This window comes from Pelophylax lessonae (genome assembly GCF_965119305.1).
Source record: "Pelophylax lessonae genome assembly, chromosome: 4".
NCBI lineage: Eukaryota > Metazoa > Chordata > Amphibia > Anura > Ranidae > Pelophylax > Pelophylax lessonae.
The window spans coordinates 293,951,547-293,966,112 of record NC_138771.1 but is presented as its reverse complement, the minus strand read 5'-3'; the positions used below and the strand labels follow the sequence as shown (position 1 = coordinate 293,966,112).

The window sequence follows — 14,566 nt, the reverse complement described above, 5'->3', positions numbered from 1 at the left end:
AGGAGAATAAATATTTAAGGCAAATATGCATGTTTATATTTGACTTGTTTGATGGATTATTTTTCCACCTTATTGTTCCATGGCCTAGAAACTTTTGTAACACCTAACAGTGAGAATTTGCACTTCCCTGTTAACTTTTAAAGTGCTAGCACTGAAATGAAATCTCAGGGATGTTTCAGCCGCCAGCGCTGTCAATGGGAGGGTGCCTGATTGTCACCAGATGTTCTCAAAGAAATGTGAAGCGCAAACTAGACAACTTGAAAATAAATTAGGAAAAGGGTCTCTAGTTCAGTTCTGACAGACCAAATATTTGCCTGTTATCTTGGTGACGTCAAAGCATTGACTCTTACCTCATATCACCTTTATTTTCAGAAGTCATTTTTGACTGCTCTAATATATGCCAGAGATCCTTTATCTCTAGGATTAAGCACTTGTGGACTTTTACACCCAGGGCTTAATGCACACAACAGCTGTTCATCAAGTATTGACTGAACTAATTTTACCTGTTAAAGTTTATGTATATAAACTAATCACTAAAATCTTGTGTAAGCTTGAGCATGATAAGGTGTATGCCCAGCCAAATGTATTACTATTATTATTATAATAAAAAAGATAAATATATGTACCGTGTGTCTATGTATGTATGTATGTATGTATGTATGTGTATATATATATATATATATATATATATATATATATATATATATATATATATATATATATATATATATATATAAAGAATCACTTTGAAAACATGTCAGATCTCAATGGGGAAAAATATCATGCTGGATATATATCTATACTATGGACTGGGTAATGTGTTAGGAATGAAAGGATGCCACATTGTTTGATGGAAATGAAATTGATCAACCTACAGAGGGCTGAATTCAAAGACACCCCGAAAATCAAAGTTAAAAAATTATGAAGCAGGCTAGTCCATTTTGCTAAAATTTCGTTACAGCAACTCAAAATGGTACTCAGTAATTTGTATAGCCCCCACGTGCTTCTATGCATGTCTGACAATGTTGGGGCATGCTCCTAATGAGACAACGGATGGTGTTCTGGGGTAGAGCTTGACAAATTTGCTTGAAATCTAGGAGCCAGCTAATAAAGTTGGGTGACAGTTTTTTTTCACGTATGCTGAATGGCTGGCTTCTGTCGGACCGGCTGCCATACACATGGGCCCAATGGTGGCCAGTTTTTAATGAACCGACTGATGTTGCCCAGCATTTTTTACCCATGTGTTCTTGGTTTACTTCTTCTGAGAGATAATAAAGGAACACTCCAACCACCATGACCACTTCGGTGGTTTGAAGTAGTCATGCTGGTAGGAGTCTGAAACACTGCACATGCTGGGATATTTACAATTATGTGTTGAGGCTATTTGCACCCCTAGAACATGTGACTTACTGCTGGCGGGTACTACTGTTGGTGGGTACTGCTAGCTGGTACTGCTGGTGGTTACTGCTGGCGGGTACCACTGGCTGGTACTGCTGGTGGATAGTGGATACTGATGGCTGGTACTGCTGGCGGGTACTGCTGGCTGGTACTACTAGCTGGTAATGCTGGCTAGTACTTCTGGCGGGTACTGCTGGTGGGTACTGCTGGTGGTTACTGCTGGCGGGTACCGCTGGCTGGTGCCACTGGTGGTTACTGGTGGCAGTTACTGCTGGTGGTTACTGCTGGCGGGTACTGCTGGCTGGTAATGTTGGCTGGTATGGCTGTAGGTACTGCTGGTGGGAAATGCTGGCGGAGAGCAAGAGGAGCGGCGCTGGAGGAAGCATGCAGAGCTGATGCTTCCTGTATCTCTCCTCACAGGTGAAGTGCATTTGATATCACTCTACCTGTGAAAGGATAGAGCCTGAACTATACAGGAAGCATCAGCTCCGTTCTGTCATAGCTGACACAGACACCTGGGACATCACGCAGCACTTGTGGGTGTCTGGGAGACACCCGCACCTCACGGGAAAGTCTGGTGACAAGACACCTGCCGCAGTGTAGCCCAGGCGCCAGGCCGTTAATTCTAGTCGCCAATGCGACCTGTCGCCTGGGGTTTGTCGAGCCCTGTCCTGGGGTATTTCCTCCCAGATCTGGACCAGGTCATTACTGAGCTCCTGAACAGACTGAGGTGCAACCTGGCAGCGTTGGATTGACCAAAACATAATGTCCCAGAGGTGTTCTATTGGATTTAGGTCAAACGAGCATGGGGGCTATTCAATAGTATCAATTCCTTCATCCTCCGGGAACTGGCTGCATACTCTTGCCACATGAGGCCGGGCATTGTTGTGCACAAGGAGAAACTAAGGACCCACTGCACCAGCGTAGGGTCTGACAATGGGTTCAAGGATTTCATTCAGATTCCTAATGGCAGTCAGGGTGCCATTGTCTAGCCTGCAGAGGTCTGTGCGCCCCTCCATGGATATGCCTCCCCAGACCATCACTGACACACCACCAGTCATGCTGAACGATGTTACAGTCAGCATAATGTTCTCCACTACTTCTCTAGACCCTTTCACATCTGTCACATGTGCTCAGTGTGAACCTGCTCTCATTTGTGAAAAGCATAGGGCACCAGTGGCGGACCTGCCAATTCTGGTGTTCAATGGCAAATGCCAATCGAGCTCCACTGTGCCGGGTAGTGAGTAGAGAGCCCACTAGAGGACGTTGGGCCTTCAGGCCACCCTCATGAAGTCTGTTTCTGATTGTATGGTCAGAGACATTCACACCAGTGGCCTTCTGGAGGTAATTTTGTAGCAGTGCTCATACTGTTTCTCCTTCACAAAGGAGCAGATACCGGTCCTGGTGATGGGTTAAGGACCTTGTACAGCCCTGTCCAGGTCTCCTAGAGTAACTGCCTGTCTCCTGGAACCTCCTCCATGCTCTTGAGACTGTGATGGGAGACACAGCAAACCTTCTGGCAATGGCACATATTGATGTGCCATCCTGGAGGAGTTAGACTGTCTGTGCAGCCCTCTATAGGGACCAGGTATCGCCTCATTCTACCAGTAGTGACACTGACCCTAGCTAAATGCAAAACTAATTAAAAAAAGTCAGAAAAGATGAGTAAGGAAAAAAATGACAGGGGCCTCAACCTGAAAAACCATTCCTGTTTTGCAGGTTGCCTTGTTGTTGCCCATCTAGTGTGCCTGTTGTTAATTGAACTTACACCAAAGCAGTTGAAACTGATTAACAACCTTCTCTGCTACTTAACTGACCAGATCGATATCCCAGGAGTTGAATTGGCTTGATGCTATGCGCTGATTAAAAAGTGTTCCTTTATTTTTTTGAGGTGTGTGTGTGTATATGTATGTGTTTGTGTGTGTATATATATATATATATATTGTGGGTACATTTTTTTTTTGGATAGAGCAAGGGATAATCCGTACTGTCAGGGTTTTACTGCTATGCTGGGCTCCATTTTAGAGAGTTCCCTTCGGTTCCTGTCTTGATGGCAGTGGTTTTACCAAAAACTATGTGAGACTAATGCTAGCCATACACCAGCCGAAAAATTGTTCAAATATGTTTTACAAAAACGAACACATGATCGTGAGAGCAAAAGATATTGCCATCATGTATTGACTGAATTTTGAATGATAAATCACTTAATTTTTTGCTTTTGGGTCACATATGCGCAGTAGCAACAGTTTGATTTTTAACAGGTGTGAAGCACATTAACCTTTCAATTTATCATACGTTTGGCAGAAGTTTTTTAAACTTTTCCTTAGATTTTATGGCTTAAAAACGTCACAACCCATTTTCGATTTGTGCCCATTGACTGGACGAAAAACGAACGAACTGTCCAAATGACAAATTTCCCAAAGATTTTTTGCCTAATGTATGGGCATCATTAGAGATGAGCTTGGGCGTCCTCTGTATTCCTCTCTATCCAAACTTCCAATCCAATCAGCTACGGGTTGGGTCCTTCCCCACCCTGCAGCACCTATACACAATGGGGCCTGCCTTTCTATGGACACATGCCCATATTTAGTCAATAAAATGCAAAGTGGAAGTTAAGATAAAGATGAGCTTGGAGAATGCCCAAGCTCATTTGTGGTGAATTGGATTCGAATCACTTGACTAACTTTAACTTTTGTTTTGATTATGAATTTAGGTGTGGTCCCAAGCATGTTTACAGTGATATGAAACCAAAAACCAAAAATAATTGTATTGCAGCTTACTAATTTGTAGATGTGGTGGCTGCATTTGTTTTTACTATTTTAAGATTTTTTTTTCCCTTTTATTTTTCCCTGGTGATCCAGCCAGTAAGTCTGTTATGACTCAACTATCTTTAACAGACTAAACTGTCCAGCAAAAATGGCAGTTGATACATGCAATATAACCTTGATGGTTATATACAATGGTAAGCTTTTATTGATTTATCTGAAACCTTTATTTTTAAAAAGGGAAAAAAAATGCTTTTGTTAAAAATGTTATTGAGAGTTACTGCATGCTTTAATTTAATCAAATCCATCTAAATCTGCTAGAGCATCTAAAATTTACCCCTCTGCAGATTGTCAATGCTGCTGTCTTCCGGGGTGTAGACACCCTCAGACAAGAAATTGTGCTACTGGCCAGACCAGAAGGTAAGAATAAAGGGGGAAAAAAACTAGTAAAACTAATGCAGCCACCACTCTATATGGTGTAGATTCTTCTTTTACTAAAAACACACTAAAAGTGCTTTACAGCTCAGAAGATATAAAAGGAAGAGAAAATCTGCTCTGCTCTGCACAAAAGTAATTTGAGCCCACAGCTGTTAAATGAAGGGGAGTAGCAGACATACTCCTCCACCTTAAGAATGTTTGCCCTGACCAAGTTGTTCGTCTTGCAGCCCAGTTAGTTAAGCCCTAGTTTGTGTTTTCAACTAGTTTGGACTGTAATCAGTATATGGAAGACAAATGTGTGCAACAAAAAGCTTTGGGAAAACTGTAAATCAATTTTTTGCTTGGGAATTCTTTTAGTAAAGAAAAGGGGTAATTTTTTTACTAAAGCACTCAGGTTTTCCCAGAAAAAGTGTCACAGCAAGACCCTATTTGTGAAATCCCTGGTTGGTAAAATCCACAAGAATAAAGTGAAGTGGTTCTGGATTGTTTGGGTTTTATTACACTGGGTGAAGAAAAGAATCTAAAATGAATGATTTGGCGTCAACACCAAACAATATGTCTTGCAGAAATCCAATACAGCTCACCATCCAAATAACACCATTCCTACTTCCCTTTTATGGTCTGAGAGTCCTTCAGGTGCTTTTTGGAGTTTGCCAAAAAGCACCTGAAGGACTCTGACCATAAAAAAGGAGTATTTTTTTTTTTTTTTACTAAAGCTCTCAGATTTTCCCAGAAAATTGTCACAGCAAGACCCTATTTGTGGAGTCCCTAGTTGGTAAAATCCACAAGAATAAATTGAAGTGGTTGTGGATTGTTTGGGTTTTATTACAGTGGCTATAGAAAATAATCTAAAATGAAGAATTTGGCCTCAACACCAAACAATATGTATTGTGGAAATTCAATACAGCTCACCTACCAAATAACACCATTCCTACAGTAAAGCATGGAGGTGGTAATATCCTGTTATGTTGAGGTTTCTCTGCAGCAGGGACTGGAGCACTTGTCAGGATAGAAGCAAAATGGATGGGGCAAAATTCCCTTAAATTCTTGAAGAAAATCTGCTGCCATCTGCCGCCATCTGCCAAAAAGTTGTCAATGGGAAGACGGTTTACCTTCCAACAGGACAATGATCCAAAGCACACAGCAAAAATGACTACACAGTGGTTGAAGGAGAAACAATTTGCGTGTCCTTGCATGCCCTAGTCAGAGCCCAGACTTAAACCACATTGAAAATCTGTTAAATGACTTGAAGACTGCAGTCCACAAATGGTGACCATAACATTTAACTGAACTTGAGCAGTACTGCATAGAACAGTGGGCAAATATTGCAAAGTCTGAATGTACAAAGTTAGTAGAGACATATCACAACAGACTAAAGGCTGTTATTTAAAGCAAAAGGAGGTCTAAAAATACTGACTCATGGAGGTGATCCTTTTTCCAACTCAGTGATTCTGTTTTTAAACTTTTTTTTTTTTTTTCTGACATGTTTTTTCTTCACTTGGATTTTATAAGTAGCACTGAGTAAATACAGCTGGATAAAACAAAAAATGGGTCTGTTTTAATTTCGGGCTGCAAAGCAACAAAATGTAATTATTTTAAAGGGGGAGTGATCTTTTTTTTGTTGTTGTATACCCACTTTATGTCAAGTAAATAAAACAGGTTTTTTTCTAAGGGCTATGTGAATTGAGTACCTCTCCGTATTACTGTGCAAAGGACCCAAATCAGATGGATGCTTTCTTTCGAAAATAAAAAATTAAAACATTACAAAAATGCTTTTAAATGCATACATTTCAGTGTGTGCTTTAGACATGCATGGAACATGAAACGCTGAGGATCATGTTAATCTCTGACAAGCCTTGGGTTCCAGTGACAAAATTTCCAGATCATCCTATTGGCCTTTTCCGCTGCTAGTTGCCTAGTTGTTATCCACAATATGGACCTGTAGAGATATTTTGTGACTGGATAAATACCACTGAGGTATCTTGATCTACTATATAGGAAATGGTGCCTTAAGCCTGGTACACACTAAGAGTTTTTTTGGGTTGAGCGAAAAAAAAACTGTCTGCTCCGGCCGAGAGCCACTGTACTAACTATCCAAAGTTAGTACAGCAATCTCCCCCACTGAGCTGTTGTGTTCTGATAGGGGACTGCCCCAATCCCCTCCTCCGCCAGAACACTCAGTGCTCTCTGCCATTGGCTGAGAGTGCTGATGACCGGTAGCCGATCAGCATGCTGGTTTTTCCGTTTGGGCTGGCTTCTTTCGGACCGGCTGGCATACACACGGGCCGGCTGATGTCATCCGGCATTCGGCCGTGTGTACAAGGCTTTACTGTCTGCTAATTTTTGATAAGTGTTGAACAATGTTGAATGTACTAGTCTCGGTGTTTCTGCTACAGCCAGAGTTGAATGTCTATAGAACCTGGACAGTCCTTCAATATTGAGCATAGTAGCATAGCATAGAGTGTAGGCTGTATATTATACCACATAATAACTCTAACTTTTAAAATTATTCATTATTACTACACAGCCCACACACTTTGCCAATGTATCTGTGTACAGTTATAATATCGGTGCATTCTGACTATGTATCATAATGTTCAGAGGAGACCTTTTGCTTTGGTCTGGTCTGCATGTATTAATTGCCAACAAACAACATCTGTGTTGATTTTGTTCTATTCTAATTGTTGTCTCACATCTGTTTCTGTTCCCAGAGTAACGCTTAATGTTTTAAATATTCCAGGTTGCCATAAAATCAATTCGTAAGGACAAAATAAGAGATGAGCAAGATATGGTTCACATCAGGCGAGAGATTGAAATCATGTCATCACTCAGCCACCCGCACATCATAAGTATATATGAAGGTAGGGCTATATCATTTGCCTCATTCACCTGATGTGAAATTTGTGTGGCCGTTATTATTATTTTTTATTTTTTCTCTTTATCTTTGACTGCTTGCCAGCCTTTGTGTTTCTGTGGGATACAATGCTACATATAATGCTGTAAATGTGTTTACAGTTAAGTGCTGCAATTAGGTATGATACACAAGAGAAATACAAAACTTTTATACTCCTTTCGTGTTAGTCCTAACAATTAGTTTTTCCCTTTTGGACTGTAAATCAGAAATTTTAATTCATTAACCAATATGTATTCTGTAGTGTTTTCTTTTCTAAAAGGCAATTATGTCTACATTACCAAGTTTATGGTTGCTTTTCTGTCAAAATATATATTTTTAGGAAACCCCTATAAAAAGAATGTATAGCGTGGAACCTATAGAGATGAACAAATTAGCACAACTAGAATGATTCCCACCTGGACTTTCTGATTTACATGCCTGAGAATTTGGATAAGAGCATATATTTCACTTGTTCGTTGAAGGACATGATTCAGAGACAGTTGGGATGTACTGCTGCCCACGGGTGGATTTGAGCACTGGTAAACAAAAAAAGAATGAGGTCAGGTAAGCTCCATCCGCGCCCAAAGTGCCTAGTGTTCTAGGAGTATTGAATATTTGACAAGAATGCATGGAGGAGTTGTGGACCTGACTCTAGATATCTACCCACATCTTCTTCTATATTGATGAACTTTTATATGTCTTATATGATTGGATTCATGCCTCCGTGTCTTTGATTGGGTACCTGTGGACCTACTGTTGAGTAGAGGGTGTTTATCATGTGTATTATTTTAACAATATTTAACAAAAAATAGGAGTGAATCTACTTCCTCAACCCTTTTTTCTATAATTTGGACATTGGCAGGGTGAGGATCCTCCTTTCTTGAGTATTGATATTCATTTTCTCTCCATTTTTACTAGCCGTTTCTTTCCTTTTCAATCATTTTTTCTTCAACCAAGACTTCATCTACAAGCTGCTGAAGCTGGTCCCTTTATGGAGTTATCATGATTGGAGTATTCTTAGCAATAGCCTTGTACCTGGACCCCAATGTAATGAACTATTGCAGGACCTGCCTGGAATGTGACCTTTTAGGCACTTAGTTCCACATTGTGGTGCTTTTTAGACCTTTGTTACTGTATGAGTTAGCTGCAGACTACTTTCTATTTCCAGAGTGGCGGCACAGTCTCTGAAGACTTATTTATGAGCAGGGCATATGGGCCAAACAATGGTCACTGTGCCAGCTGTAAAATGCACAATCATATATCCACCAGCTTACCGCTGTCTGGTTGGTAATAGTCATGGGATACATCAGCTGTTAGCTCCTAACTCCAAATGCGTTGCGTCCTCGTATAGACCACCCGACTGAAGAAGTCTATACGAGGACGCAACGCGTTTGGAGTTAGGAGCTAACAGCTGATGCTATCCCGCGACCATTACCAACCAGATGGCAGTAAGCCAGTGGATTTATGATTGTGCATTTTTCAGCTGGCACGGCTTTCAGTGCTGTTTTATGTGGGTGAGCTACTTTTAGATTTTATAATAATAAATTGGTTTATACAGAGAACACTAGAGTGTATGTGTTTTTGTTTATATGGCTGGTAATATATGTGAGCACCGTATCAAGGAGAGAGCTGGATTTTGAAACGCCCAAGGATATCCATCCAACCGTACAGATCTCCATAAGTCCCTAAAGGGGAACAGTGTGTTTTGACTCTCTGGTGAAACCAGAGTCAAAGCTGGAGGGGGGCTGCTAGAGAGCACTGGTGGTGGATTGTTATACACAGAGGTGGCAGGAACACTCGTTATAAGGATTTATTCAAAGGTTTTTTACTTTTCTCAATGGTTTTCGTAGTTTTGGACATTGTGTAGATTTGTTTGTTCACTGATATTTTTCACACAGTTTGCACGATAATTTGGAATATTCGCTATAAGTATTTTTTGGGATTTTTTTATTTTTTCACTTATTGGAATATTTGTGTAAATGTATTTATTCACTGATATCTTTTGTGGATTTTGTCACAATAATTCCACTAACAATTTAAATAGAGCATTGGGCTGTACTAACTTTATATTTACATATATAGCCTAGACCAGTGATGGCGAACCTAGGCACGCCAGATGTGTTTAAGCTACATTTCCCATGATGCTCATGCACTCTGTAGTGTAGTTGAGCATCTTGGAAAATGTAGTCCCAAAACATCTGGGATGCCAAGGTTCGCCATCACTGGCCTAGACCTAGGATCCCAGAAGCTCCAAAATGATGTATAGATCAATTCAAAGCGGAACACCAGTCAAAAAATAACAGGACACATTTAAAAAGTCCACTCCCCATGTCAGCACTGCTTTCTTTTCCTATCAGCAAATTTCTTGTCAGAACTGATTGACTCTACTGCTTCTACCTTTCACACTCCAGCTCTGCTATACAGGGAGTACAAGAAGCTGATACCAGGTCAACCTCTTCACTACCTGTAATTGAAAAAATGTGTTTAATGATGTAACAATGATTGCAGATCTGCATTAATTTGTGTCTTTATCTGCCTGGAGTTTATCTTTAAAAACAAATTCTTTCAGCCTAGGTTCACAGTGTGCAAATCACATGTTATTCTGTGCGGTGCAATTTGAGCCCATTCATTTTGGATGGCTCCAAACACACAACATCAGAACGGTGCAGGCAGCTCTTTTTTATTTGCACTGGAACCGGGTTGCATGGGTGTTTATACCCATGCAATCCGGTTTCGGCAAACGCACTGCTTTTGGCGTGTCCTTAACTTTTCATTGACACCTGCAGCACATCACAGACCAAAGTGTGATTTGCAATGCGGCGCAGGAAACACACAGGAATTGCGTTTCCCGCACCGCATCATTGTGAACCGGGGCTCAAGCACCAGCTGCAACATTTTAGAACTGTTACCATATGGCACTTTTCCACTGCAAGTACCGGCTAGTACCGGCTCGGCTCTACTCGGCCCTGCTTGGCCTGGTTTGCTTTTCCACTGCTGGTACCGCATGGTATAGTGTCGGAACGGTTCGGTACGGTACGGTATAGGTTTGCTTTTCCACTAAAGTAGTACTAAAGTTAAGTGGGTGGGATAACAACGGGGTGGGTGTGATTCTCTGACCAATCAGTGGCTAGTAGTGACTGCATGCAAAGGATTGTGGGATATGGTACCAGTTTGGTACCTGTTGGAACCACAATCGAGTAGGTACTGTTTTTTCAGAGCCGTACCGTTCGGTTCCATGCAGTGAAAAAGCAAACCTATACCGTACCGTACCGTTCCGACCCTATACCATGCGGTACCAGCAGTGGAAAAGCACAAAAGCGTGCCGAACCGGTACGGTTCCATGCAGTGGAAAAGTGCCATTAGATACATTTTTGGGATAGGTCAGGTTCACTTTAGGTCTGGCCACATACAGTTAAATAGTTCTCTAAGAGCAATGGACTGTAAGAAATATATATGCTGTGTCTATATTTATGCTCCAGTAACAACTTGCACAAGGTCTCTTTATAATTCTGAAGAAATATGAAAATAGACCTAAATTATAGTCCCACTGTACTTGGTAGAAGTTTACAGCTGGAACAACTTTTTTGCACTTATTTAATAGATGTTCTAGAATGCTTGGCTCCTGAAAATTACCTATTGGCAACTAGAACCCTGAATTCTTTTTCAATTTGTCCATTTCAAAAAAGTTGGTTGAAATTGCCAAATATCGGTTGCTAGAATTCCTCTGGAGCAGGAGTAAAATGTGTAGTGATTTTTTATTTTTTTTTGTAGAAAGTTAATTCTAGTATTTGAAGACAAAAAAAGTCAAATATTTGTACAGTGCTATCAGAACTATAAATCATGAAATATAAAAATTCATTGAAGTGTTATGTGAAGCAGATACTGCACCATTGTAATAACCGAAACCTGGGCTCTAGAAAATACATCTGACTGTCCCAAAGTAACCTAAAGTTTTCCTGCCAAGAAATGTTGTTACTCCAGATGGGAAAGTGAAAGAAGTTAGACGTATCACACAAGTAATCATCCAGAGGGTTCCATTTAGTTTACATGAAGCTACCTCCTACCCACTGAGGAAAGCATCAGCCAAGAGGAGGTGACGGATGTGATAGTGCGATGTGTTGTGCATTGTGTCACAGCAGGCCAAGTTTATGTTTTAAAGAATCAGGCAAGGAGATTAGTTCAGTGAGCGAAATTGCAGAAGAATGTTAGGGATTAAAATAAAAGGGACTATAGGAACAAGCCGTTTGTACTGTGATCTCTTGAAAAATGATGATGGAAGCGTACACCCTAGTCCAAGAGAAGTACTTGCCAAATGCACCTTGCCAAGTAGAAACACCTAATGGGGATTTCCTTTCACTCTGGAGGAAGATCAGAATCAGCTGTATATTGTGTGGAAATACATATTGGGCAAATGCTTCATGAATTATAGAAAATCAGATCATTTTTGTGAGTGACAAAATTCCTGGGAGAACTAATGAAGCTTTGCCAGACATTTATCTGCAGGCCTGACATTGAGTAATAGAAACATATGGTTTATTCACAATCCCTTGTCATGTTTATATGGTTTCTGTAGTACTTTTTTATTAGATTGTATGCATAATTCATTTTAAAGAGTAACTCCAGGCAGCAAGTAAAGTCAGTGAGTGCTAATGTTTTCTAGGGAATATTCTGAGAATTAAATGCAATTGTTTTTTTTAATTAAAGCCAGCCATAAAAAATAAACTGATTATAGGCTAACTTACACGCCCTTCTCTGACTCCTACCTACCTGCATGCTTTTCTATGCCTGCCAATGGTGGTTTTGGGCACACTTATCTTTGCTTACCACTGGTTATAGGACACAGTTGCACAGTTGTGTGTGCCTTTGGTGGTTACAGGGCATACCTGCACTTTTTCCCCTCTGCCTTCCCTCTGGGTATTAGGCACACCTGCACTGTCCCCATTACCTCCCCCATGGATAAGGGGCACACCTGCACCCTCCTAGTTCTTCCAACAGTTCAGTGCCTATGCTATCATGTGCTTGACTTGATTGGTGTCTGGGGAGGCATGGGTGGAGGGGCATTTTACTACAAATGCTGACTTTTAGTAAAATGTTGCAGCTTGTGTCCTTAGTGTTTAAAAAAACATGTTCTGAATAAAATCTGGAGGTTGCCAATACTGACCAATCTTGTGCAATTTGTCTAGCTGTTATGCTAATGCTGATCCAATGGCTTTTGTGTTCCTAATAAGTTAAGAGAACACAGCTCCATTTGGGCATCACTAGCTGCTTATTTCTGAGACTGTTGCTTAACTGTCTGTAGTCAGAGATTACCAGATAATTTCAAAATTAAATTTTCAAAGGTAGCCTTTATTTATTTATTTTCCCAGCATGTGGTTACTTTTAAGGTCGTTGTGTGTCGGTGGGAGGCATGCTGTGTTGGTGCCCCCACTGCATCATTACTACTAATACATTAAGGGCCAAGTTCACCTTTTCTTCTTAATTCCAGTTTCTCTTTTATTCATCAATGGACACAGTGCTCCATAAATCATAACTAGTGGTTTATATTGCCTACTGCAGGAGTAGGACTAGGCAGAACAAAAAAAAAAACACCTGACTATGCCCATGGGCCATCCTCAGCTGGTATATTTCCCCCTTTTCTGCTCTAGGTAATTCGTTTTCACCACCCCTCATTTTCCTTTTGACGCTGCTTTTGGACGTCACACTAGTTCTGATTTGTGGAGCGCTTTGTTCATCGATGAACAAAAGAGAAAATGGGATTTGTGTACTTACCGTAAAATCCATTTCTCTTAGTTCATCGACCGACACAGCACCCATCCCTCTTTGGAGTTCTGATACTTCTGATACTGCTTGCTACTTAACTGAATACCTAGAGCAGAGAGGGGGGTTATATACCAGCTGAAGATGGCCCATGGGCATAGCCAGGTGTTTTTTGTTCTGCCTAGTCCTACTCCTGGAGGAGGCAAAATAACCCAGTAGTTATGATTTATGGAGCGATGTGTCCGTCGATGAACACAGAGAAATGGATTTTATGGTAAGTACAAAATCCCATTTTCCCTACGTACCAATCTACCATTAATGTACCTCAGCCCCCAGTGGCTCCTATAGAAAAGGTCTTCATTACTTCTTGCTCTCTGACCCGAAGGGCATAAAAATCATTAGAAGGAAGTAGTTCAGCAGCTGACCTCATTAACACACATCCTGCTCTCCCCCTCACACGCCCCCCCCCCGAGCGCTGCCTTTTGAGGTAGGACCTAGAAGCAATAAAATGGCGCTCAAGAAAAGAAGGTCATTGTTACCTTGTTTCCGGGACACACACATGTCTTACATTTTTCTTCCATGTCTGTATGGTTCCCAGAAAAATTAGGATTCATAAACAGTGCTGTATCCCAGAAGGTTTTTGTTTTTTCTTAACTGCATTAGGGTTTGTTGTGTTGTCAGTTTAAATGCCGGAAATGTTTAGAGAAATTATTTTTCAAATTGATCTTTGTTTTATGGGACCCCAGATTAACTAAAATTATTTTACAATTGTTGATTAACCAGCTTAACTAAGTGATTGCAGTCACAGCAGGCCACGGTGATATACCAATATCTTGTTGCATTGCCTTGTCTACCTCATTTCATGCTGCCTTGTATAAACAGGTGCAGTGGGTCCTTGTAGTAGGTTACTGAAACACTTGCAGTGCATTTTGGGATTCTGGATGTGGGGGACCTCCAACTTGAAGCAAAGTTGAGCTGTGCATACTATATGTGCAGTCTGAGAGCTCTGGGGGGATGCGGAAACATAATCATGACAAGACCTTGCTGTGCACGAGCACCTTGTGCCTCTTACTCGATTATACCCTTTAAAACGAATACAGCCACAAAGCTGTATTAAGACCTACAAGTCTAATAAAACTCTTCAGTAACACAGTCAATGCACTTTTCTTTTTAGAAATAAGTGGAAGAGATAGGCCCAATTCTCCGACAGGAGAAATTCCATCCTCTCAGCAGGATAGATTTTGGCAGTCGGTATAGTACAGCTGGGAGGAAAATACTGTTAAAGTGACTTAAAACATCTTGAATAGTAGTAAGC

At 40.8% G+C, this 14,566-nt stretch overlaps 1 protein-coding gene across 1 annotated transcript in view; it reads left to right on the top strand.

Annotated features, from left to right (window-relative positions):
- The window catches only part of NUAK1 (NUAK family kinase 1), a 144,136-nt gene that overhangs the window by 56,799 nt on the left and 72,771 nt on the right, over positions 1-14,566 (top strand). The window contains exon 2 of the mRNA XM_082255437.1: positions 7,342-7,462. Coding sequence (XP_082111563.1) covers positions 7,342-7,462 — 121 coding nt within the window. The remainder of the gene's footprint in view (positions 1-7,341; positions 7,463-14,566) is intronic.